A 23,968-nucleotide genomic window follows, 5' to 3' on the forward strand; every position below is an offset into this window, starting at 1 on the left:
TCTACTATTTAGCGAGAGGCAGGACCTACACAAAAGTATGTGGACACCTGCTCATCAAACATCTCATTCCAAAATCATGGCTATTAATATGGAGTTGGTCCCTCCCCTTTGCTGCTATAACAGCCTCCACTCTTATGGGAAGGCTTTCCACTAGATGTTGGAACATTGCTACAGGGACTTGCTACCATTCAGCCACAAGAGCATTAATGAGGTCGGGCACCGATGTTGGGCGATTACGCCTGGCTCACATTCGGCATTCCGATTCATCCCATTGGTGTCCGATGGGGCTGAGGCCAGGGCTCTGTGCAAGCCAGTCAAGCAAGATCTTCTACACCGATCTTGACAACCCATTTCTGTATGGACCTCACTTTGGGCACGGGAGCATTATCATGCTGAAACAGGAAAGGGCCTTCCCCAAACTGTTGCCACAAAGTTGGAAGCACAGAATTGTCTAGAATGTCATTGTATGCTGTAGCGTTTAGATTTCTCTTCACTGGAACTAAGGGGCCTTGTGTATGGCTTGTGTGTGGCTGCTCGGCCATGGAAACTCATTTCATGAAGCTCTCGACGAACAGTTCTAGTGCTGACATTGCTTCCAGAGGCAGTTTGGAACTGCCGTTCTGTGAGCTTGTGTGGCCTACCACTTCACAGGTGAGCCATTGTTGCTCCTAGATGTTTCCACTTCTCAATATTAGCACTTTCAGTTGACCGGGGCACTTTCAGTTGACCGGGGCAGCTCTAGCAGAACAGAAATTTTATATACTGACTTGTTGGAAAGGTGTCATCCTATGACGGTGCCATGTTGAAGTCACTGACCATTCTACTGCCAATGTTTGTCTATGGAGATTGCATGGCTTTGTGCTCGATTTATACACCCGTTGCAATGTCAGCAATGGGTGTGGCTGAGATAGCCAAATCCACTATTTTCCACATACTTTTGTAGTAGGGTTTTTCTATAGAAGAAGCCAGTTTTGTGTTCTCAGCTTCATCAATATGCTTTTTAAAAGACAGCTTTTCATATATTCAGCTGCCTTGGCTATTCAACCACAAGCCTTCAGCACCAAGCCCTGAGCCCCAGCACCAGCCCTCAGTCCCAGTCCCCATCCCCAGGGTGATTGGTGGTGTGTCCAGGACCCAGGCTTCTGTCGGTGACGCCACAGTCACCAGCCAGACACGGTAAGGTGTAAAGGCTGGGAATTGCCAGGGTGACAATACTGTGCATTATGATTCTCACGATTCTATGTGCATTGCGATTCCATGGTCCAAACATATTGCTCACCATATGACTGCTGCAGAGGGACAAGAGAGAACCCTGATCTCATGGAAATAAAAAGGGCTGGAAAAAAAGAGGCTCCCTATTTAAAAAGAAGGTAGAGAACAAACTATAAAGGGAAAATAATGGAGTTTTGGTTCAGGCACTGCCAACAACCGCAAAAATAATATTGCGATATTGTCATTACGATACGATATATTGTCAAAAAGAATAGCCCTATATGTAACTGTCTAGATCCCCCCCCCCCCCATCACTACTAAGGAGGTTACAACAGGATGAGCTGCTATCAGTCGGACAAATCTCTAACCGCTGTCACTGACTGTGTTACTGACTGTGTTATCCCCAGCACTTCAGGGATTAGCCACCGTGTCACTATTAAATAAAGCAATCATACGCTGATAGAGGAGTAAAGGCTAGCTTTGTGAACGAGATGCTATCATGCTACGTTACAGGTAACTGCCAAAATAAAGGAAACACTTGAGTAAATGAGGGATAGATAGTATATTGAAAGCAGATGCTTCCACACAGGTGTGGAATTAACATCCCATCATGCTTAGGGTAATGTATAGAAATGCCCGTTTGCTCATTATTTTGGATACCATGGCTAGAAGAAGAGATCTCAGTGACTGTGAAAGAGGGGTGATTGTCGGGGCACGTTTGGCAGGAGCTTCAGTGACAAAGACTGCTCAACTTGCTGATGTTTCACGATATGCCATGGCTGTCTCGGTCACCAGATCTCAACCCAATTGAACCCTTAAGGGAGATGATGGCATTTCTCGTGGAAGACTGATGTCACATCCCTCCAACACAGTTCCAGACACTTGTAGAATCTTTGCCAAGGCGAATTGAAGCTGTTCTGGCCGCTCGTGGTGGCCCAGCACCATGTTAAGATACCATGTTGGTGTTTCCTTTGTTTCAGCAGTTACTGTCAAGGCACAAGGCGAGCCCCAGATGCAGACACAGTAGGCAGATGGTTGGAGCCTTACAATATTTATTCATCTTAAAGGGGGTAGGCAAGAGAGTGGTCGTGTACAGGCAAAAGGTCAAAACCAGTTCAGAGTCCAATAGGTACCGAAGGGCAGGCAGATTCAAAGTCAGGGCAGGTAGGGTGATCAGGCAGGCGGGAAAGTAGTCCAGAGTCAGGCAGGGGTCAGAACCGGGAAGACGAGCAAAAGAGAATAGAAAAGGATTACGGGGAAAAACACGCTACAGTGTTCGAAGATCTACAATTTATACCTCATTGTTCAATGATACCCATTTACAGGAGAAAATAAAATGTATGTATTGTGAAGATGAAGATTTATTTAGTTCACCTTTGCCCTTGTTGAAACTTGAGGATATAGGTAACATCACTACATCTTATTGATGGGTTTCTGTTCATGTGGCGGCAGCCAATAAAGTTACGAGAATATCAACCACTTCGCTTTGAAAATGGATCATACATTTATTTCCTCACGTGTAAATACGTTTTCACATCCAGTTCAACATTCTCATCTCCCAAAAAAATAAACATTTTCCAAAGTTCTTTGTGTTCCTGAGATTTGGACCAAACTTAGACTATAATCCTGGGTCACGGTCGTTCCTCCTTTTTTTATTCATTTGAGAAAGGCAAATAAAACCAGAAGTACTGTGTGTTATGAATTTTAATCATACTATTTCAGAGTTATTATAACAATAAATATGTTTAAATTTGCACGTAGCTCTGGCATAAATCAAAGTCTCTCGGCTCTGCTCTGGTGTGTGCACGTTGAATGGATGGAGAACAGGACAAGGCCAGAGAGGTTTGTTAGACGTAACACTGTTACACTGTGTTACACATCACATGAGCAGCAGCTAGGAGAGACAGTGAGGCTATGGAACATCCCTCAGCGTGTATCATTAGGAAAACATGCACAGCACGTCTGACAAACATATAACTAGAGACACTGTGTGTGTGTGTGTGTGTGTGTGTGTGTGTGTGTGTGTGTGTGTGTGTGTGTGTGTGTGTGTGTGTGTGTGTGTGTGTGTGTGTGTGTGTGTGTGTGTGTGTGTGTGTGTGTGTGTGTGTGTGTGTGTGTGTGTGTGTGTGTGTGTGTGTGTGTGTGTGTGTGTGTGTGTGTGTGTGTGTGTGTGTGTGTGTGTGTGTGTGTCCTAACTGGCTGGGGCTGGTTGACATGCTGGAAGTGAATACTACAGGGTAGTCTATCAGTGGATTTAAGAGAGCAGCTCTGGGATTTTGACATCCCCGAGTTGCCTGCTCCTTGAGCTCAGAGTTCTGTAAAGTCTTTTGCTTGTATTGTGTTGGGAAGCACTTGATGTGGAATCCATAATATACACTGAGTATACCTTCCTAATATTGAGTTCCCTTTTGCCCTCAGAACAGCCTCAATTCATTGGGTATGGATTCTACAAGGTGTCGAAAGCATTCCACAGGGATGCTGGCCCATGTTGACTCCAAAGCTTCCCACAGCTGTGTCCAGTTGGCTGGATGTCCTTTGGGTGGCGGACCATTCTTGATACACATGGGGAAACTGTTGAGCGTGAAAACCCAGCAGTGTTGCAGTTGACCCAAACCGGTGTGCCTGGCACCTACTACCATACCCCGTTCAAAGGCACTTAAAGATTTTGTCTTGCCCATTCACTCTCCGAATGGCACACATACACAATCCATGTCTCAAGGCTTAAAAACTCTTCTTTAACCTGTCTCCTCCCTAAGGATGCACTATTGTAAAGTGACTGTTCCACTGGATGTCATAAGGTGAATGCACCAATTTGTAAGTCGCTCTGGATAAGAGCGTCTGCTAAATTACTTAAATGTAAATGTAAATGTAAGTGGATTTACCAAGTTACATCAATAAGGGATCATAGCTTTCACCTGATTTACCTGGTCCGTCTATGTCAAGAAAAGAGCAGGTGTTCTCAATGTTTTATATACTCAGTGTATTGGCCTAATCCATAGAGTTAGAGTAAATAGAACAGCACATCTACACTATAGAATCCATAGAAGTAGGATTCTGAATTCGGAATGTCGAGGTGTATGAGTTGTTAGTAGTTAGCCCCATATCACGTGTCTACAGTCTTTGATGAATTCAGTACGTATTGGAAGGGAGGAGTTGATGGATTCATGGTTAGTATATTTGTCATAACACGCGAGCTACATCTGGTGAACTGTAAAGTATTAGAGAATCCTCTTTTCTCAGATATCTTAATCTTTCTTGGCGTTTGTGGCCAGACATACGCAAGCTCTTAGCGCTGGGTATTCTAGTTATTTTCTGTTGAATTTACGCATAAGTGGTCCTGGCCTGGGACATCCTTCACTGTTTTGCTGTGTAGAGTGTTGATGAAACACCCCGGCCCAATTCCTCCGGTGATTGATGCCTATGAAGCCCATAGACCTACACAGTGTTGAAGGAGAGGAATACTAGAAGCTGCAGCTGCGTTGTTAGATAGATCACAGACATAGTAGCTTCTGTGTTGCTGCCTCATGTCATGTCCATCACAGGTACATACTCAACCACTTTACAAACAGGTGAGGAAACCAGTTCGACAATTGATTGTTTTATTTGTATTTCCGGTGTTCTGAAATGGTGTACAGACTACGATGAGGAAAAAAAGCCTTTGATTTTATTGTCATGTCTTCCAGAGCACGTTCTACGCTCTCCGTCTCTATCCCCCCCCCCCCCCGCATCATAACATAGCCTCACTTACACACTGTTTTTAAGTTAGTGTAGGTAGTGACAAAGACATCCTCTCTACTGATATACACCCAAACAGTTATTTTTTTCTACCCTGTGCCTGTTTATTTAAAACATCTGACCTGTGAACTCTCCCCAGCAGTTTACATTTGTAATCTTCCATAAGTTACCGAAGGGGTGTGTATGTATCAGCTGTCAGACACACTGCCTTTTAGGAGCCCACTAGACTAAACCACCAGTGGTCATAAAAAAGGTAAAAGTTAACAAAAATGCTTGGTTTGTGTAATATCTTTCCAAATGAATAAGCTACGTAATCCTTTGTTGAATGACCTCGAATAAGTCTGAGATTTAGGAGAATGAGGGGAGATGGTAGGTTGGCGCTGTTGTGGATTGAATGCAGAGATTGTTTCTAGAGTTGTTTATTTGCGTACAGCACATCACTGAGAACTGATTTAGAGAATGGAGACAGTTTCAGTTTGTTTCTGTCACCATGTGAAGATCTGAATCCTGAGCTGAATCAAATTTGCTTTGACAGAAAAACCCACATATATTTAAGAAAATATTGTCTTTGATTTACCGTTAAGCAATAATCATTGCTGCCTTTCCAATGTTGTTGCTGGGTAATACACTACCGGTCAAAAGTTTTAGAACACCTACTCAATCAAGGGTTTTTCTTTATTTTTACGATATTCTACATTGTATAATAATAGTGAAGACATCAAAACTATGAAATAACACATATGGAATCATGTCTCCAAAAAACAAATAAAAATAGATTTTATATTTGAGATTCTTCAAATAGCCACCCTTTTCCTTGAAGACTTTGCTTTGCACACTCTTGGCATTCTCTCAACCAGCTGCAGGAGCTAGTCACCTGGAATGCATTTAAATTAACAGGTGTGCCTTCTTAAAAGTTAATTTGTGTAATTTCTTTCCTTCTTAATGGGTTTGAGCCAATCAGTTGTGTTGTAAGAAGGTAGGGGGTCTACAGAAGATAGCCCTATTTGGGAAAAGACCAAGTCCATATTATGACAAGAACAGCTCAAATAAGCAAAGAGAAACGACAGTCCATCATTACTTTAAAACATGAAGGTCAGTCAATCTGGGAAATGTCAAGAACTTTGAAAGTTTCTTCAAGTGCAGTCGCTAAAACCATCAAGCGCTGTGATGAAACTGGCTCTCATGAGGACCGCCACAGAAATGGAAGACCCAGAGTTACCTTTGCTGCAGAGGATAATTTCAGTTACCAGCCTCAGAAATTGCAGCCCAAATAAATTCTTCACAGAGTTCAAGCAACAGACACATATCAACATCAACTGTTCAGAGGAGACTGTGTGAATCAGACCTTTATGGTCGAATTTCTGTAAAGAAACCACTACTAAAGGACACCAATAAGAAGAAGAGACTTGCTTGGGCCAAGAAACATGAGCAATGGACATTATAACGGTGGAAATGTGTCCTTTGGTTTGGAGTCCAAATTGGAGATTTTTGGTTCCAACTCAGGTATCTTTGTGAGATGCCGTGTGGGTGAACGGATAATCTCTGTATGTGTATTTTCACCGTAAAGCATGGAGGAGGAGGTTTTATGGTGTGGGGATGCTTTGCTGGTGGCACTATCCGTGATTTATTTAGAATTCAAGGCATACTTAACCAGCATGGCTGCCACAGCATTCTACAGCGATACACCATCCCATCTGGTTTGGGTATAGTGGGAGTATCATTTGGTTTTCAACAGGATAATGACCCAACACACCTCCAGGCTGTGTAAGGGATATTTTACCAAGAAGGCGAGTGATGGAGTGCTGCATTAGATGACCTGGTCGCCACAATCCCCCGACCTCAACCCAATTGAGATGGTTTGAGATGAGTTGGACCACAGAGTGAAGGAAAAGCAGCCAATGTGGAAACTCCTTCAAGACTGTTGGAGAAGCATTCCAGGTGAAGCTGGTTGAGAGAATGCCAAGAGTGTGAAAAGCTGTCGTCAAGGAAAAGGGTGGCTAATTGAATAATCTCAAATATAAGATCTATTTTGATTTGTTTGACACTTTTTTGGTTACTACATGATTCCATATGTGTTATTTCAGAGTGTTGATGTCTTCACTATTATTCTACAATGTGGTCCTTCTGTAGCTCAGTTGGTAGAGCATGGCGCTTGTAACGCCAGGGTAGTGGGTTCGATCCCCGGGACCACCCATACGTAGAATGTATGCACACATGACTGTAAGTTGCTTTGGATAAAAGCGTCTGCTAAATGGCATATATTATTATATTATTATTATTATAGAAAATAGTATAAATAATGAAAAAAATGTTTGACCGGTATTGTACCTACAATGGAGACTTGCAGTAAAGTGAAGGCATTTATTTTCTCGCAACATCCTAAAATCAGCCTAATCTCTCCCCGCATAGCTAGATATCAATGAAACAAGCAGGAAATACATCTTTGGTTCACACGTCCAGTCATCACCTACTTGAGCTTTTTCATTTTGCTAAGCTTCTATAACGCTGTAATCATTTATAAACCCCCCAAAATGGGAGGAAAGAAAAAGAGAGACCGTGTGTTTTTCCCCTGGATAGGGGAAAAGCCTCCTGTCGGTGTGTTTACTCTTCGGGAGAAGGGCTTGGTTTTCAGATCTGGAGTCTGCAGTCTTTTACAACATTATCTTGTCCGTCACTTGACAATTGACTGCTGTAACTGCAATCCCCGCTTAGCAATACTGCTGCTATATTTTCCATTCGAACAAGCCGAGGGGTCACCAGAGCGGGCTGCCTGTGTTAGCCAAAGCCAGATGGGCTTTTCCTATAAACAAGTGTACAGGCGGTATTTATACAGTCCGTGGCACCTGACGCCATAACACTCACGACACTCTGTTTAGTGGCCAGTGTTGCCATAAGTCACTTTGGAAAATTAAGTAAATATTTTCAATATGGTCCATGCCATTGTTTATTATAGAATGGCAAAAGTTCTAAATCTTGCCAAATCCTCTGTTAAAAAATCATTTAATAACAACTTGTCGGAGCTGCAAAGAGGCGTACATAGAACCAGTACCTTTTCATTAGTCCAAAGTCTATTTACTTTCAAACAAATCCTGAAACACCATCTTTTTTTAACATTCTTTCTCTCTTGAGCACGTGGAAGGGCTCCGGTTGTAGTCGTCTATTACACAAATCACAGACTATGACAATGTTGGCTGCTAACATTGGATTCTACAGTTTGAGGCCACAGTTTGGGATAAAACATGCCTGCGCCTTGCCAGGGGGCACTGTATGGAGTTAAAGCCAAAGAATGACATAATAACATAGAATGAGAAGGTGAACTCCAATGTGAATGCATTCTATGTCTATGTTTGAAACACTGTATGTCACCACTCATTGATACATGCTCACATGTCATCCTCATGTTACCCATCATGCTGCTGGATTCGAGCTCCTTCATCCTCTCCTTCTTCATTAGCTCTATGGATTGTCCAGCATGAAGCATTAGGTCACGTTAGACATTGTAAGACCACAGGGAAACACTCTGAGAATACACACCATTTTAGTAGGAGAGGGCAATATGCTACTTACTGATACCTACTCTAAAGCTCCACTGGGGCCTGTTTTACATTTGGGGAAAACCACAAACGTGGACCAGGGTAATGTATTTCTTTCAGACTCCGTTAAGTGTTCGAAGTAAATAAGTCACGGTAGAGCAAAGTCTGAAGCAGTTAAATGTAGAATTAGCTCAGGATAAGATGCCATACAACTGCTACATTTAGAATCATTTAGCAGATAATAGTATTTACAGCAGCTTACAATAGGTGCATCCAAATAACACAGTTAAAAAATATGAGCACATACCTCAAGCATCACAGCTTGTCAGCCAGCAACTATCATAGTACCATAATAGAATATGATAAGCAACAAAGATATGCTTATTAGCTTCAACAGAGAATCCCTCTATTAATTCCTCAGTAAATTCCCAATCAGGAAGTCCTGGCTTAACCCCAACATAAATAAATGTAGCCAGCCAGCCAGTCAGCCCTCAGCCCAGCTGGTGGTCCATCAGGGGGAAGAACAGAAATAAGAAAAGAGAGAGTGTGAGAGAATCAGGAAAGATACAAAAGGAAAGAAAACATTCCTGGAGAAACTACTCAAATGAATAATTTGTTAGCGAGGGGACACGGAAACTGATAGAGAGGATTTGGAGGATATCTTAGATGTGTGAAGCGCTTTCTGTAAGATGACATTGGAAACTATGTTCAACTCAGGGCCTTTGTGGGGCCTTTGCGCTAATGCTTAAAATAATCAAAACTTTTTTTTCTCACGGACTAAAAGTCAGATTTACCCCAAATGTGGTCTTTTGACTTATCACAATAGTCTGTAAATAGTTTGAGGAAATAGTGGTGATGCATTCAAAGATGGCCACACGATACCAGTAGAGGCACATTAGCACATAAGCTAATATATTAAAATATGCAAAAAATCCTTTCAAAATCGTCTTCTCATGAGCCACAGTACCAAATCACACCAAATGTGGAATGAAGGCCCATGCTACATTTATTTATTTAAATATATATTTCTTTCACCTTTATTTAACCAGGTAGGTCAGTTGAAAACAAGTTCTCAATTACAACTGCGACCTGGCCAAGGTAAAACAAAGCAGTGCGACAAAAACAACACGGAGTTACATATAGGATAAACAAGTGTTCAGTCAATAACACAATAGAAAATCTTTATACAGCATGTGCATATGAAGTAAGGAGGTAAGGCAATAAATAGGCCATAGTGGCGAAGTAATTACAATTTAGCAATTAAGACTGGAGTGATAGATGTGCAGATGAGGATGTGCAAGTAGAAATCCTGATGTGCAAAAGATCAGAAAAAAACAGCGGGTCAGAAGTTTACATACACTAAGTTGACTGTGCCTTTAAAAAGCTTGTAAAATTCCAGAAAATGATGTCAAGGCTTTAGAAGCTTCTGATAGGCTAATTGACATCATTTGAGTCAATTGGAGGTGTACCTGTAGATGTATTTCAAAGCCTAACTTCAAACTCAATGCCTCTTTGCTTGACTTCATGCGAAAATCAAAAGAAATCAGCCAAGACATCAGAATTTTTCAGACCTCCACATGTCTGGTTTGTCCTTGGGTGCAATTTCCAAATGCCTGAAGGTACCACGTTCATCTGTACAAACAATAGTACGCAAGTATAAACACCATGGGACCACACAGCCATCATACTGCTCAGGAGGAGATGCGTTCTGTCTCCTAGAGATGAACGTACCTTGGTGTGAAAAGTGCAAATCAATCCCAGAACAACAGCAAAGGACCTTGTGAAGATGCTGGAGGAAACAGAAGCATCTATATCCACAGTAAAACGAGTCCTATATCGACATAATCTGAAAGGCCACTCAACAAGAAAGAAGCCACTGCTCCAAAACCACCATAAAAAAGCCAGACTACAGTTTGCAACTGCACATCGGGCAAAGATCGTACTTTTTGGAGAAATGTCCTCTGGTCTGATGAAACAAAAATAGGCCATATTGACCATCGTTATGTTTGGAGGAAAAAGGGGGAGGCTTGCAAGCCGAAAAACACCACCCCAACCGTGACGCACGGGGGTGGCAGCATCATGTCGTGGGGATGCTTTGCTGCAGGAGACACTGGTGCACTTCACAAAATAGATAGATGGCATCATGAGGGAGGAAATTAAGTGGATATTTTGAAGCAACATCTCAAGACATCAGTCAGGAAGTTAAAGCTTGGTCGTAAATGGGTCTTCCAAATGGACAATGACCCCAAGCATACTTCCAAAGTTGTGGCAAAATGGCTTAAGAACAACAAAGTCAAGGTCTTAGAGTGGCCATCACAAAGCCCTAACCTCAAACCTGTCGAAAATGTGTGGGCAGAAAGGATGCCTACAAACCTGACTCAGTTACACCAGCTGTCAGGAAAAATGAGCCAAAATGTACCCAACTTATTGTGTGAAGCTTGTGGAAGGCAACCCAAAACATTTGACCCAAGTTAAATCATTTAAAGGAAATGCTACCAAATACTAATTGAGTGTATGTTAACTTCTGACCCACAGGGAATGTGATGAAAGAAATAAAAGCTGAAATAAATCATTCTCTACTATTATTCTGACATTTCACATTCTTAAAATAAAGTGGTGATCCTAACTGACCTAAGACAGGGAATGTTTACTAGGATTAAATGTCAGTAATGGGGAAAAACTGAGTTTAAATGTATTTGGCTAACGGGTATGTAATCTTCTGACTTCAGCTGTAAGTATTCAGACTGTTTACTCAGTACTTTGTTGAAGGACCTTTGGCAGCGATTACAGCACAGTCTTCTTGGGTATGACGCTACAAGCTTTGCACACCTGTATTTGGGGAGTTTCTCCCATTCTTCTCCAGAGGTCATCTCTAGCTCTGTCAGAATGGATGGGGAGAGTTGCTGCACAGCTATTTACAGGTCTCTCCAGAGATATTCAATTGGGTTCAAGTCCGGGCTCTTGCTGGGCCACTCAAGGTCAATAAAAGACACTCCTACATTGTCTTTCACGTGTGCTTAGGGTCGTTGTCATGTTGGAAGGTGAACCTTTGCCCCAGTCTGAGGTCCTGAGCGTTCTGGAGCAGGTTTTCATCAAGGATCTCTCTGTACTTTGCTCTGTTCATCTTTGCCTCGATGCTGACTAGTCTCCCAGTCCCTGCAGCTGAAAGACATGCCCAACTCATGGTGCTGCTACCACCATGCTTCACCGTGGGGATGGTGCCAGGTTTCCTTCAGACTTGATGCTTGGCATTCAGGCCAAATTGTTCAATCTTGGTTTCATTAGACCAGAGAATCTTATTTCGCATGGTTTGAGAGGTGTTCTGTGCCTTTTTGGCAAAATCCAACTAGGCTGTCTTTTACTGAGGATTGACTTCTGTTTGGCCATTCTACCATAAAGTCCTGATTGGTGGAGTGCTGCAGAGATGGTTGTTCTTCTGGAAGTTTCTCCCATCTCCACAGAGGAACTCTAGAGCTCTGTCAGAGTAACCATCGTGTTCTTGGTCACCTCCCTGACCAATGCCCTTCTCCCCCGATTGCTCAGTTTGGCCGGGCGGCCAGCTCTAGGAAGAGTCTTGGTGGTTCCAAACTTCTTTGATTTAAGAATGATGGCCACTGTGTTCTTGGGGATCTTCAATGCTGCAGACATTTTTTTTCTGCAGACCCTTCCCCAGATCTTTCCTTCAACCTCATGGTTTTGGTTTTTGCTCTGACATGCACTGTCAACTGTGGGACCTTATATAGACAGGTGTGTGCCTTTCCAAATCATGTCCAATCAATTGAATTTACCACAAGTGGACTCCAATCAAGTTGTAGAAACATCTCAAGGGTGATCAATGGAAACAGGATGCACCTGAGCTCAGTCCACCTGAGTGTCATGGCAAGGGGTCTGACTACTTCTGTAAATAAGGTATTTCTGTTTTTGATTTTTAATACATTTGCAAAAATATCTGATAACCTGTTTTCGCTTTTCGTCATTTGGGGATATTTTGTGTAGATTAATGATGAAAAAAATGTAATTGAATCCATTTTAGAATTAGGCTGTAACAACAAATGTGGAAAAAGTGAAGGGATGTGTCACGACTTCCACCAAAGTCAGTCCCTCTCCTTGTTCGGGCGGCGTTCGGCGGTCGACGTCACTGTTCTTCTAGCCATTGCTGATCCACTTTTCATTTTCCATTAGTTTTGTCTTTGTTTTCTGCACACCTGGTTTTCATTCCCCAATTACATGTTCGTGTATTTAACCCTCTGTTTTCCCCATGTTTTTGTGCGTGATTGTTTCTATGTTCATTTCGGTTCATGATGGCTGTTTTTTTGACGGGTGCTGTTTTCACCCGTGCGTAACATTTACCGTTTGTGTTTGTTACCATGTGCCTTTATTTTTGAATAATTTACTTTGCTCACTCATTTTGCTCTCCTGCGCCTGACTTCATGCACCAGCTACACTCACCGACTGACAGAATCTGAATACTTTCTGAGTGTACTGAATATGGGGGATACAACGATTTTGCTGTGAAGAGACAGAATCATTAGATCATTTGTTTTGGTACTGTCCACATGTAGCTTGTTTTTGGTCACAGGTTCATGAATGGCTGATAAATTTCAACATTTAGCTGAAGGTAACTCTGCAAATAGGACTGTTGGGTGATTTTAAAAAGCATAGTCAATCGATCAATAATATAATAATACTCTGAGCAACAAAAAGAAACAAATCTTTAATTTACAATCTGTAGAAAGTATGGGAATAGAAAGGTTCAGAACTTTTGTGAAACATCACAGCACAGTTGAAAAATATATGGTAAATAGAAAACAAACCTGGATGGTGTTCAGAGATATTTTTTATTTATTTTTATTTCGCCTTTATTTAACCAGGTAGGCTAGTTGAGAACAAGTTCTCATTTACAACTGCGACCTGGCCAAGATAAAGCAAAGCAGTGTGAAAAGACAGCAACACAGAGTTACACATGGAGTAAACAATAAACAAGTCAATAACACAGTAGATATATTTTTTTAAACAAAAAATAGTCTATATACATTGTGTGCAAAAGGCATGGGGAGGTAGGCGAATAATTACAATGTAGCAGATTAACACTGGAGTGATAAATGATCAGATGGTCATGTGCAGGTAGAGATAGATCGACGGGAGGGGTTGAGTGGCACTGAAGGGTGGGACTAAAATAATGATCATCACCGATCTCCAGACCTGAACCCCATTGAAAACCTCTGGAATGTGATCAAGAGGAAGATGGATGTTCACAAGCCATCAAACAAAGCCGAGCTGCTTGAATTTTTGCACCAGGAGTAGCATAAAGTCACCTAACATCAATATGAAAAACTGGGGGGGAGCACGCCAAGATGCATGAAAGCTGTGATTGAAAATCAGCATTATTCCACAAAATATTGATTTCTGAACTCCTCCTTTCTTTGCATTATTCGAGATCTTTTTTGTTATATTGACCAGTTGTCATTTTCTGCAAATAAATGCTCTAAATGACAATATTTTAGGGGGAATTTGGGAGAAATGTTGTCAGTAGTTTATAGAATAAAACAAAAAATACAATTTTACCTAAACACATACCTATAAATAGTTAAACCAGTGAAATGTATAATTTTGCAGTGGTCTCTCAATTTTTTCCAAAGCTGTATATTTACCCAAAAATATATATGTGGTATTGAAATGATGCAGACAATTACATTGATGGAAGCCTCAATCTATCTGCAATATTAAAGCTGATCTTTCAAAAAATTGCAGGCACTGAAAATGGGAAAGTGAAAGCTAACCTAATGACAATAACATCTACTTTGACCGCACAAACAAACAGTGTCACTAATGCTTTACGGCATAATATATTTCTAAAATAACCATCACAGTCACTGAAACGTGAAACGTGGCACAGATGACACAGATACCTAATGACAGGAGACTCGCATTACTCCTCAATCTGTTTTTCATTAGAGAGAGTGGAAGATAACACATCCAGGGGTCTACCCCCAAACTAAGGGAATTGATAAGGTCAGGAAAAGAGGGAGAAACGGCACCACGTCTAATGACAAGACAGTGACTTATTCTTCACGACTCTCTATCTGTTAGTCATTAGAAAGGAAAATAACACACAGGTCGTCCCCCCGCACTGAAGGGGAAAAATAGGAGGCCCTCTTTACACCTAGATGGACGTCTACATTTCAGACTTGTTTCTTATCTCTGATTGTTCTGTAACTCAGGTCTCCGGTCACTCTAAGCGTCCAGATAACATCAGACAATAAAATAAAAGTATTTTGATGAGGGGCTCTCGTTTTTTTTTTATAGCGTCGGAGTTGGGTGGCTTGAGCCACTTAGCCACTTCGTGCACTTCACTCCCAACTTACCCTGGACCTATTGCCTGGGCACGTATCTAGAGTTGAGGTCAGAACATAGAATTAGAACTCATCCTAGTTCTAGAACTACTTTGGAGCTTTTCCAATGTTTCATCACATTGACTGTAGGAGAGTGGGGTAAGCAGAGCCACTATAGTTTCTAGGATACCAAACACAACATGTAGAATTTGGAGAAAGTGGTAAGCAAGTTAGGTAAAAAATAAATAAAAAAATCACAAATTTCTACCAGGATTCATGATGCTTGTATCTAAACCAAGGTAGATCATTTTGATATTGTTCTATATATAAGCGTCAATTTGAGGTCCTAAACCTGGCATGAAAGTGCATCCTTGTAGCTGTATGGGCTAATATAGTCTAATGTTTCATCTTGGGGTAAGTTGAGCCAATGACCATGAGGTAAGTTGAGCCAATGTTTGAGCCAATTGCAAGTTGAGCAAATTGAAGTGTTTTCTTTCCAGGCATAATGCAAGGCATTACCGCTGGGATATGAGGTAACAACAGGGCCTGGCCTAGGTTAAAAGTATTTTAAAAGTGTGTTAGGTGTTAACCCTTTACACGTGTACCTGTATACAGGTTACAAAGTGCAGATTTGGGCACTAATAAACTGGAACGTAGTGGCTGGACAGTAACATGCTATACATGACGTTAGAGCTCTGGCTCTGCGCTTCACAGCGACGTAGGGGTTTAGACTGACAGGCGTTCTGAACTTGAGACCCACACGTGACAAGAAGTTGCCCCCATCCCTCCTGGCCATTGGGCAATTTTTGCTGTAAATTAAGAGGACTCTATGTATTTTGAAAGATGAGGCGTTGAGGATTATAGTTTTAAAGAACGCTGTGATGTCGTACAAGCAAGCCAAACAAATGTGTACTTCACATTGCCAAATCATAAAAACGAATGTTATATACAGTGTCAATGTTGATGATCACTATGTTTGATGAACAGTTACAGGATGACATGGTGTCATACCCTGGGTTGTTCTGGACAGAATGAGTCTGTTTGATGAACAGTTACAGGATAACATGGTGTCATACCCTGGGTTGTTCTGGACAGAATGAGTCTGTTTGATGAACAGTTACAGGATAACATGGTGTCATACCCTGGGTTGTTCTGGACAGAATGAGTCTGTTTGATGAACAGTTACAGGATGACATGGCGTCATACCCTGGGTTGTTCTGGACAGAATGAGTCTGTTTGATGAACAGTTACAAGATGACATGGCGTCATACCCTGGGTTGTTCTGGACAGAATGAGTCTGTTAGTTGTACAGTTACAGGATGACATGGCGTCATACCCTGGGTTGTTCTGAACAGAATGAGTCTGTTAGTTGTACAGTTACAGGATGACATGGCGTCATACCCTGGGTTGTTCTGAACAGAATGAGTCTGTTAGTTGTACAGTTACAGGATGACATGGCGTCATACCCTGGGTTGTTCTGAACAGAATGAGTCTGTTAGTTGTACAGTTACAGGATGACATGGCGTCATACCCTGGGTTGTTCTGAACAGAATGAGTCTGTTAGTTGTACAGTTACAAGATGACATGGCGTCATACCCTGGGTTGTTCTGAACAGAATGAGTCTGTTTGATGGACAGTTACAGGATAACATGGCGTCATACCCTGGGTTGTTCTGAACAGAATGAGTCTGTTAGTTGTACAGTTACAAGATGACATGGCATCATACCCTGGGTTGTTCTGGACAGAATGAGTCTGTTAGTTGTACAGTTACAAGATGACATGGCGTCATACCCTGGGTTGTTCTGAACAGAATGAGTCTGTTAGTTGTACAGTTACAAGATGACATGGCGTCATACCCTGGGTTGTTCTGGACAGAATGAGTCTGTTAGTTGTACAGTTACAAGATGACATGGCGTCATACCCTGGGTGGTTCTGGACAGAATGAGTCTGTTAGTTGTACAGTTACAAGATGACATGGCATCATACCCTGGGTTGTTCTGGACAGAATGAGTCTGTTAGTTGTACAGTTACAAGATGACATGGCGTCATACCCTGGGTTGTTCTGGACAGAATGAGTCTGTTAGTTGTACAGTTACAAGATGACATGGCGTCATACCCTGGGTTGTTCTGGACAGAATGAGTCTGTTAGTTGTACAGTTACAAGATGACATGGCGTCATACCCTGGGTTGTTTTGAACAGAATGAGTCTGTTAGTTGTACAGTTACAAGATGACATGGCGTCATACCCTGGGTTGTTCTGGACAGAATGAGTCTGTTAGTTGTACAGTTACAAGATGACATGGCGTCATACCCTGGGTTGTTTTGAACAGAATGAGTCTGTTAGTTGTACAGTTACAAGATGACATGGCGTCATACCCTGGGTTGTTCTGGACAGAATGAGTCTGTTAGTTGTACAGTTACAAGATGACATGGCGTCATACCCTGGGTTGTTCTGAACAGAATGAGTCTGTTAGTTGTACAGTTACAAGATGACATGGCGTCATACCCTGGGTTGTTCTGAACAGAATGAGTCTGTTAGTTGTACAGTTACAAGATGACATGGCGTCATACCCTGGGTTGTTCTGGACAGAATGAGTCTGTTAGTTGTACAGTTACAAGATGACATGGCGTCATACCCTGGGTTGTTCTGAACAGAATGAGTCTGTTAGTTGTACAGTTACAAGATGACATGGCGTCATACCCTGGGTTGTTCTGAACAGAATGAGCCGACGTTTGTTTATTGTGAAGAACCATTTGCCGCACACGCACCTGAATGTACTCATAACTCTGTTTCTCTGAATTGCCTTGTGAAAGCCTAACACTGTTAGATTGTATTATATAGTTTAGCTAGTCATATTGGCAATAGAACAAGCTTTCAAATCATGCCCTCCAGATTGCGATTTATAATGGACCGTTTGTTGACTGCGTAAACAACAGTAAATGTGTGATTGCAGGGTTGTGTTTCAAATGAAACAAATACAAGTGTGCTTGGTGTAGTTCCTAAACGGCACAGCTAGGAAAACAAAACAAAAAGTACTTTATATTTGAAGACACTTCTTTAATTGAAAGGACTTAGGAAATGTCCACACTTTGGAGAGGTTAGTGTCCACTTGGAGACACCAGTCAGTCAGTCACCTCACTCAAACCCTAGTCGTTTTTTAAATCTTATGTTGCACCTTCCCCACATCTTCCAGGAATATTTTTTAAATCATTTTACTGAAAGTATCAAGAAAAAAGTGCAGCAAATGTAAAATGCACAAAAAAAACAAGAGCAGTTGGTTTCCATCCAATTAGCATCAGATTTTCATGTGATTAATTCTAAATCTGCATAAAGAACATATGATCATTTCCCCACCAGGGGTGTGTTTCCACCAAACAGATTAAAGTCAGTGAGTGATGATGTAATGCACACAAAATGTACTTTTTCGCTTAAGTTTTCATGTACCGAATAAAAATCTATATTTTTCCATTGCATTTTCAACTCTACCAATAATTTCGACACAAAACAATTGTTACGTTCAATTGTAAATGTGCCTACTCTGGTATTGGCACTGTGGGCTCTAGCCAACAGCTTGCAGATACAGTGCGTGTAGGCTAGTCTACATAATGAGATTATTATGGATAGGATAATATTTGAATTTGACAAATGGCAGTCAAGCATCGATCATCACGTCACCAGAACCAGACCCTTGATATTTATTGGAAAGGAGCATCAAGATCACAGTGCGTTTTCACCACGGTGTGAAGTTCATCATCATTTATTTCATCTGTAGCCTAATAAACTGCATGATTTCCTGAGTCATAGTGGGAGGACCACACACCATGTCATTGTGTGACTCCGAGTTTACTTCCATATGATGGTTATTATATCAATATTTCCACTGCCATTTCTCACATAATTCATTTGATCTATCAGCATTTATAAAATTGCACTGAAACTTCCTGTTTCCATCACAGATGTCATAAACAAAAATGGTGGATGGAAACATGGTTAGTGTAATGTTTCTGATTCAGTCTTGTGTCAGGTGAACTGTTGTGTACCCACCTTTGGTCTCATCATTTTCCCATTATCTCCTCACTGTTCCCTTTCAATTGCTACTAGTGATTAGTGTTTTTCTTGTTCGGTTTCGGTGTGATTGTAAAAACAATAATCATGTTCCTTTTCGATTTCTGTTTAGATAAAAAATTGTATATATTAATAAATGCATTATGATATAATGACATATCAAAGCCAAAAAGAGTGAACATTGAATTGTTAAAACATTGAAAATATTCTATTCTCTCTGTCAGGTCCATATTGGGTCGACACATATAGAAAAATAGGAAATTACTATTAAACAATACAATATTTTAGTAAAGATTTATTTGTTTTTATTAGATTCCTTTATTACTTCTCATTCCTTAAAGTCATCATCTCATCTTTGCTCAGGCTGTAGCAGCCAAACAGCCAGACAACGTTATCCCTGTACTCCCCATACTGTTCTGTCTTTAGTCATCTATTTAGCTAAGCTAGCTGCAGAGCTGTCTGACAAAATCATTTTACTAGTTCTTCAAAGAAGATAAGGCATACTTTCACGAACTGTCTCTGTCCCTTTCTCTCATCGTTGTGGACATTCCTCTCTCTTGCAGTCTGTGTCCATCTAACCTAATATAGCAGACGTAAAAAGTCTCTGCCTGAGCCGGAAAAAATGGCTCAATGGATTATTGTCACAGTAGGTAATTATCATGTTCTGGGCTGTACTAGTTTGAATATTTGCTTAGTGAAACCTACAATTCCCTTCAGCCCAGCGTCTCACATAGTTCTTGAGTTGATTTCTCTCGTGATTTGAATGATTAGATTTCTCTCTAGAGAAACGGTGAGTTGTGCTCACAACAAAAACTAACTCAATGGAATTCAAGTAATTGAACCGACTGAGCGATTAACCAAAATTAACAGTTAATCGCTCAGCACTCATTTCTACCATGGTTTCGCATTTTCATTTTTTTTTGCCCTATCCATATAGGCCAATTCCTAAAGTGTAAAGGGTTAAAAAGCAAAAAGGCGATTGTGTTGAATTGTGTTCGGAAAATAATGATAGACATGGTTTTAAAAGGGTAGTGGTAATATTTCATCCAGAACAGACATTTGTAGGCGGCTTAATTTACCCTGTACAGAAGCCAAGAGACCACTTTATTTGGACAAGCTATGTTTTCAAAACTGTCATGTTTACATTAATTCAGATTATTTCCAGGGATACACAACATCCTGAAATATATGTAGATATCTTTGTTAAAAATAATACTATATTTCCCTTGATGGAGTGATGCTGGATGTAAAAATGGCTCAATTTACCCACCCCTCTCCCCTACCACCTAAAACGTATTGACTGAGGGAACAACATTTTTTACATAAGAAATGTGTAGTTCTCATCCTATAGCTGAGCCATGTAGGCCACACAGGACACCAGTCCCAGCCATCCCAGCCTTTATTAGGCTGTCACTGTTACATAAAATGGCCAGGGTGGGCTTCCTCGGTCAATGGCGATGGGTGGGCTTTCAACCTCCGGCCCATCAGTTAAGACCTCATTAAAGGAGTGCACGAAGGCATTTTTTCTCTGTTCTGCTGCTTCAGGGAGGATAATTTACTGTAAGTGTTGTCTTATTTCTGAGGTAAATGCTGCGCTTTGTTATTGTTTCCCCCTAGCTCGTGTTTATGTACCGTACACAAGCCCCCTTTTTTGTCTGCTCAACGAACGCTACACGTATCTGTGGGACGAGATACTGTATCTGTCTTACCACACAGATAAGTGTGTTTCCGATGGGCTCTACTCTCCTTCACAGGGCTGTTTGGTCAAGTCTTGGTGAATGGCTGTGGCGTAAAAGTTTATTTCAATCATAGTGCAATATTGTTAACAAGTGTGGAAAGGATTTAGTTGCGACCATTAGTTGAACTTGTAAAGTGTTATTGGCAGAGAAGCAGAACCAAGCATTACACTTGTTTAATTCCTTTCAAATATGTTTTCATGATACATTTACACTACTGTTTTCTTTTGAACAGATTATTTCATTATTCAAAAGATTTTTCATAGTTTTCACCCTCCGATCTTGGCCTTTACTTACTGAACACTCTAACCCGGCAGACCAGCCGACGTAGCCTAGCTTTTTGATACCTCTGCTATTTTTATGAGGCATCACATATGAGGGAATGATTGTCCTCTAAGCATCAGAGTGGTTCTCCAAACAGAGCTTATTAAAGAAAACACTGATGTATGTTTGTGGTGGCCTGTGAGGCCTCTCAGTGGATGATGATGTACGGGGCCCAGACAGAACAGCACAGAAGACTTGGCTAGTCTACGGACGAGAGGGGCCTCGTTTTTCACCTCGACACGTTGTGGGGGCTCTCAAAGCTCCTGAATCTGGAGAGTGTGGTGTGTTTAATATTTGCACAGAGGGGGAAGAAGGTCTGCTCTTTGTAAATTCTGTAAATTAAGAAGTTGGCTGCTGTGGCGGTGGAGGGTGGATGGCGAGAGAAGCAGGACGTGTCCGTGGGCTTAAGCTCTGTAAACAAACAGACGCATGCAGCATGCTGGTCGCTGTGCCGACTCCAGTCTCAGCAGGCTCAGGTGGTTTCTAAACCAAAGACAATACTAAACGCTGTAGGGCTGTTGGAACGGCACACACTAACATAATGGTTTAGAACCACAGGGTTTAGAACCACAGCGTCATTCAAAATGTGAAGGCGTAGATTTCTCGTTGTGTGACGTTTATCTATGGCGTATATTTCTCGTCTTGTAACGTCAGTTGGATATGAATTGACCAGTTGTTGTTTTTAACCAGGACTTGACAGACGCTGAGGCAGCAACAATATCCAGCACGGTGACCTCTGTGTTATCATGACATCAACCTATGGAGTCGTGACAGGATATGTCCTCTCTTTCTCTGACAGGGGGACCCCCAGTAAAGAAGTCATTCAGAGGGGAACACAGCGTTGCAGTGTGCGACATGAATGCAGTGAAAACTACTGAGCTGTCTGTCCACAGTAAGGAGAACAGGCAAAGTCCTGGACACCTAAAGACTAAAGAGGACGAGGAGGACCCCTGGGACAGGAAGGACCCCAGTAACCACACAACCAGGAAGCATCCCTCAACCATTGGGGGAAAGAATGGTGAGTTTCAATAATATTAGTTATAATTATAATTAAATGTAAACAGGAATAACATTTGTGACCGACCGGCTTGATTCGCTCTTATGTAGCAACATTTGAAATGTTTTTTTTACGTTGCATACAAGTAGAGACTCACAGCTAGAAAATGGTATATCATACACTACAGTTTTGGAACAATGGGAAAGTAATTCTGCTTTGAAAGTTAATAAACTTGTTACAGCTTTTGAGAAAATGGCCCTTGAATGCTTTGGCACACCTACAGGTGTGTCTTTCTCTACACCCATTGTTCACACACTCTTATGCTTTAGCCCCAAACATCTCCTTAAGGATTCACATGTGAGGCCATGTACTAAACAACCAAAGAGTTCAACACTAAAGGCTGGTTTATACTATGGTTGTGTTCGTAAATTTAATCTGGAGTGCTAGAACATGCTCTGGGTGATTGTAAACTCAGAGTGTTATCACATTGTCAGTTCGTAAACGCACACTGGATGCTTTGGCCGAGGAGTAGGGTTGATCTGAGCGTTCTGACCTAACAACAGCAGTCAAGCACCAAAGCTAGCTGGCTAACGTTGGCTAGCTTGCTAGCTACTTCCTGACACAAATGAGAGAACACCTCACTCTGACCATTTTACTCCCCCTATCAGAGCTGGTTAGGCTGTTTTTATGTTATCCAGGGCGTTGGTGACTGCAACTGTGCTGCTGGCAATTATTTAATGATGATGATGATTAACGGGTGTTGAGCGTTCGTAAATTCATGATTTAATCTGTGCTCTGGCACTCTCGGAAGAGAGTGCTCTGAAATCGGAGTCCATAGCCAGAGTAAATTTACCAGCAACGTCTATCGACAGTTGTCTCAGTGACATCATGAACATTCTATTGGAATGGACATAGTGGAGTCTTTTCTTTAGACATGTAGCTAGCTAGCTAGCTAGCTAAACAATGAACCATAATCTCAACTCATAACGTAACTACCCTGCATGAATCTGCAAGTAGCTAACCAACCAGGTTCAATGTTAGCTAGCTAACATTAGGCTACAACTAGCAATTCAAATGGCTCTGAGATACGAATAATATTGCTACACAGATCATGTAAAGATAGATATATTTTGTACCTCTATTTAACTAGGCAAGTCAGTTAAGAACAAATTCGTATTTTCAATGACGGCCTAGGAACCGTGGGTTAACTGCCTTGTTCAGGGGCAGAACGACAGAACCTTGGGCATTCGAAGTCCAATGCTCTAACCACTAGGCTACCTGCCTCCCCCGATGATACTAACGATAGTGATCAGCAGATTGATTGGATTGGCTGAATCAATCACACAAGATAACAAAAATAATTTTGGTTATTTTCTTTTGTAACTTAAAGTTACATACAGGCCTCTTTTAAAATGGCATATATTATTATATATATTATAAAGTAAATCATTTTCTACCAACATACATACCAGATAAATAGGTAAGTATGTACGGTGAGTCCCTGCCAAGTTCCTTCCCGCGCCAGATAAAACAAGATTGTTTGAACATTTTATTAAAGCCACCTGATGATTAATCTGCGATGAAATATCTGTACGCTCTGCTTTTCAACTTCACAGCCCTAATCAAACCAGCTTAAATGCCACTGGCATCACAAGGGTCTGAAGATGAAAGTATTTGAGGAATCCAGTGATATAAACGTGTATTTTTAGAATGATGTATCCCCCTGGACTCCCTGCGAAACGAAGGAACGACACTGAGAGAAATACAGCCTCTTCCCACTTCACTCCTCCTCAAGCCCACTCCTCTCCTCTCGTCTCCTCACTTCTTTTCCATGATGTCATGTGTGGCTAAAAGTAATGGAAGAGACAGACAAACATAAACTGGAATCTCCTCAACTTGTAGCCATTCATTTTTTTCTCTCTCTCTCTCTCTCTCTCTCCCGTCTTCTTCTTTCAAATCAGTCCTGAGACAGATAGAGAGGGCGAGAGAGTGGAGAAAAACAACAACAGTCAAATGCCTCAGGATCTTGACCA

The 23,968-nt window shown here is 41.4% G+C and overlaps 1 protein-coding gene across 6 annotated transcripts in view; it reads left to right on the forward strand.

Moving 5' to 3' along the window:
• Window positions 1-23,968, forward strand: part of myocd (myocardin) — a 162,879-nt gene that overhangs the window by 84,901 nt on the left and 54,010 nt on the right. For all 6 annotated transcript variants that reach the window (XM_046356970.1, XM_046356972.1, XM_046356969.1 and 3 more), the window contains one exon: window positions 21,738-21,956. In XM_046356970.1, the coding sequence (XP_046212926.1) occupies window positions 21,738-21,956 (219 nt within the window). The remainder of the gene's footprint in view (window positions 1-21,737; window positions 21,957-23,968) is intronic.

Source organism: Oncorhynchus gorbuscha, linkage group LG07 (genome assembly GCF_021184085.1).
Source record: "Oncorhynchus gorbuscha isolate QuinsamMale2020 ecotype Even-year linkage group LG07, OgorEven_v1.0, whole genome shotgun sequence".
Lineage (NCBI taxonomy): Eukaryota > Metazoa > Chordata > Actinopteri > Salmoniformes > Salmonidae > Oncorhynchus > Oncorhynchus gorbuscha.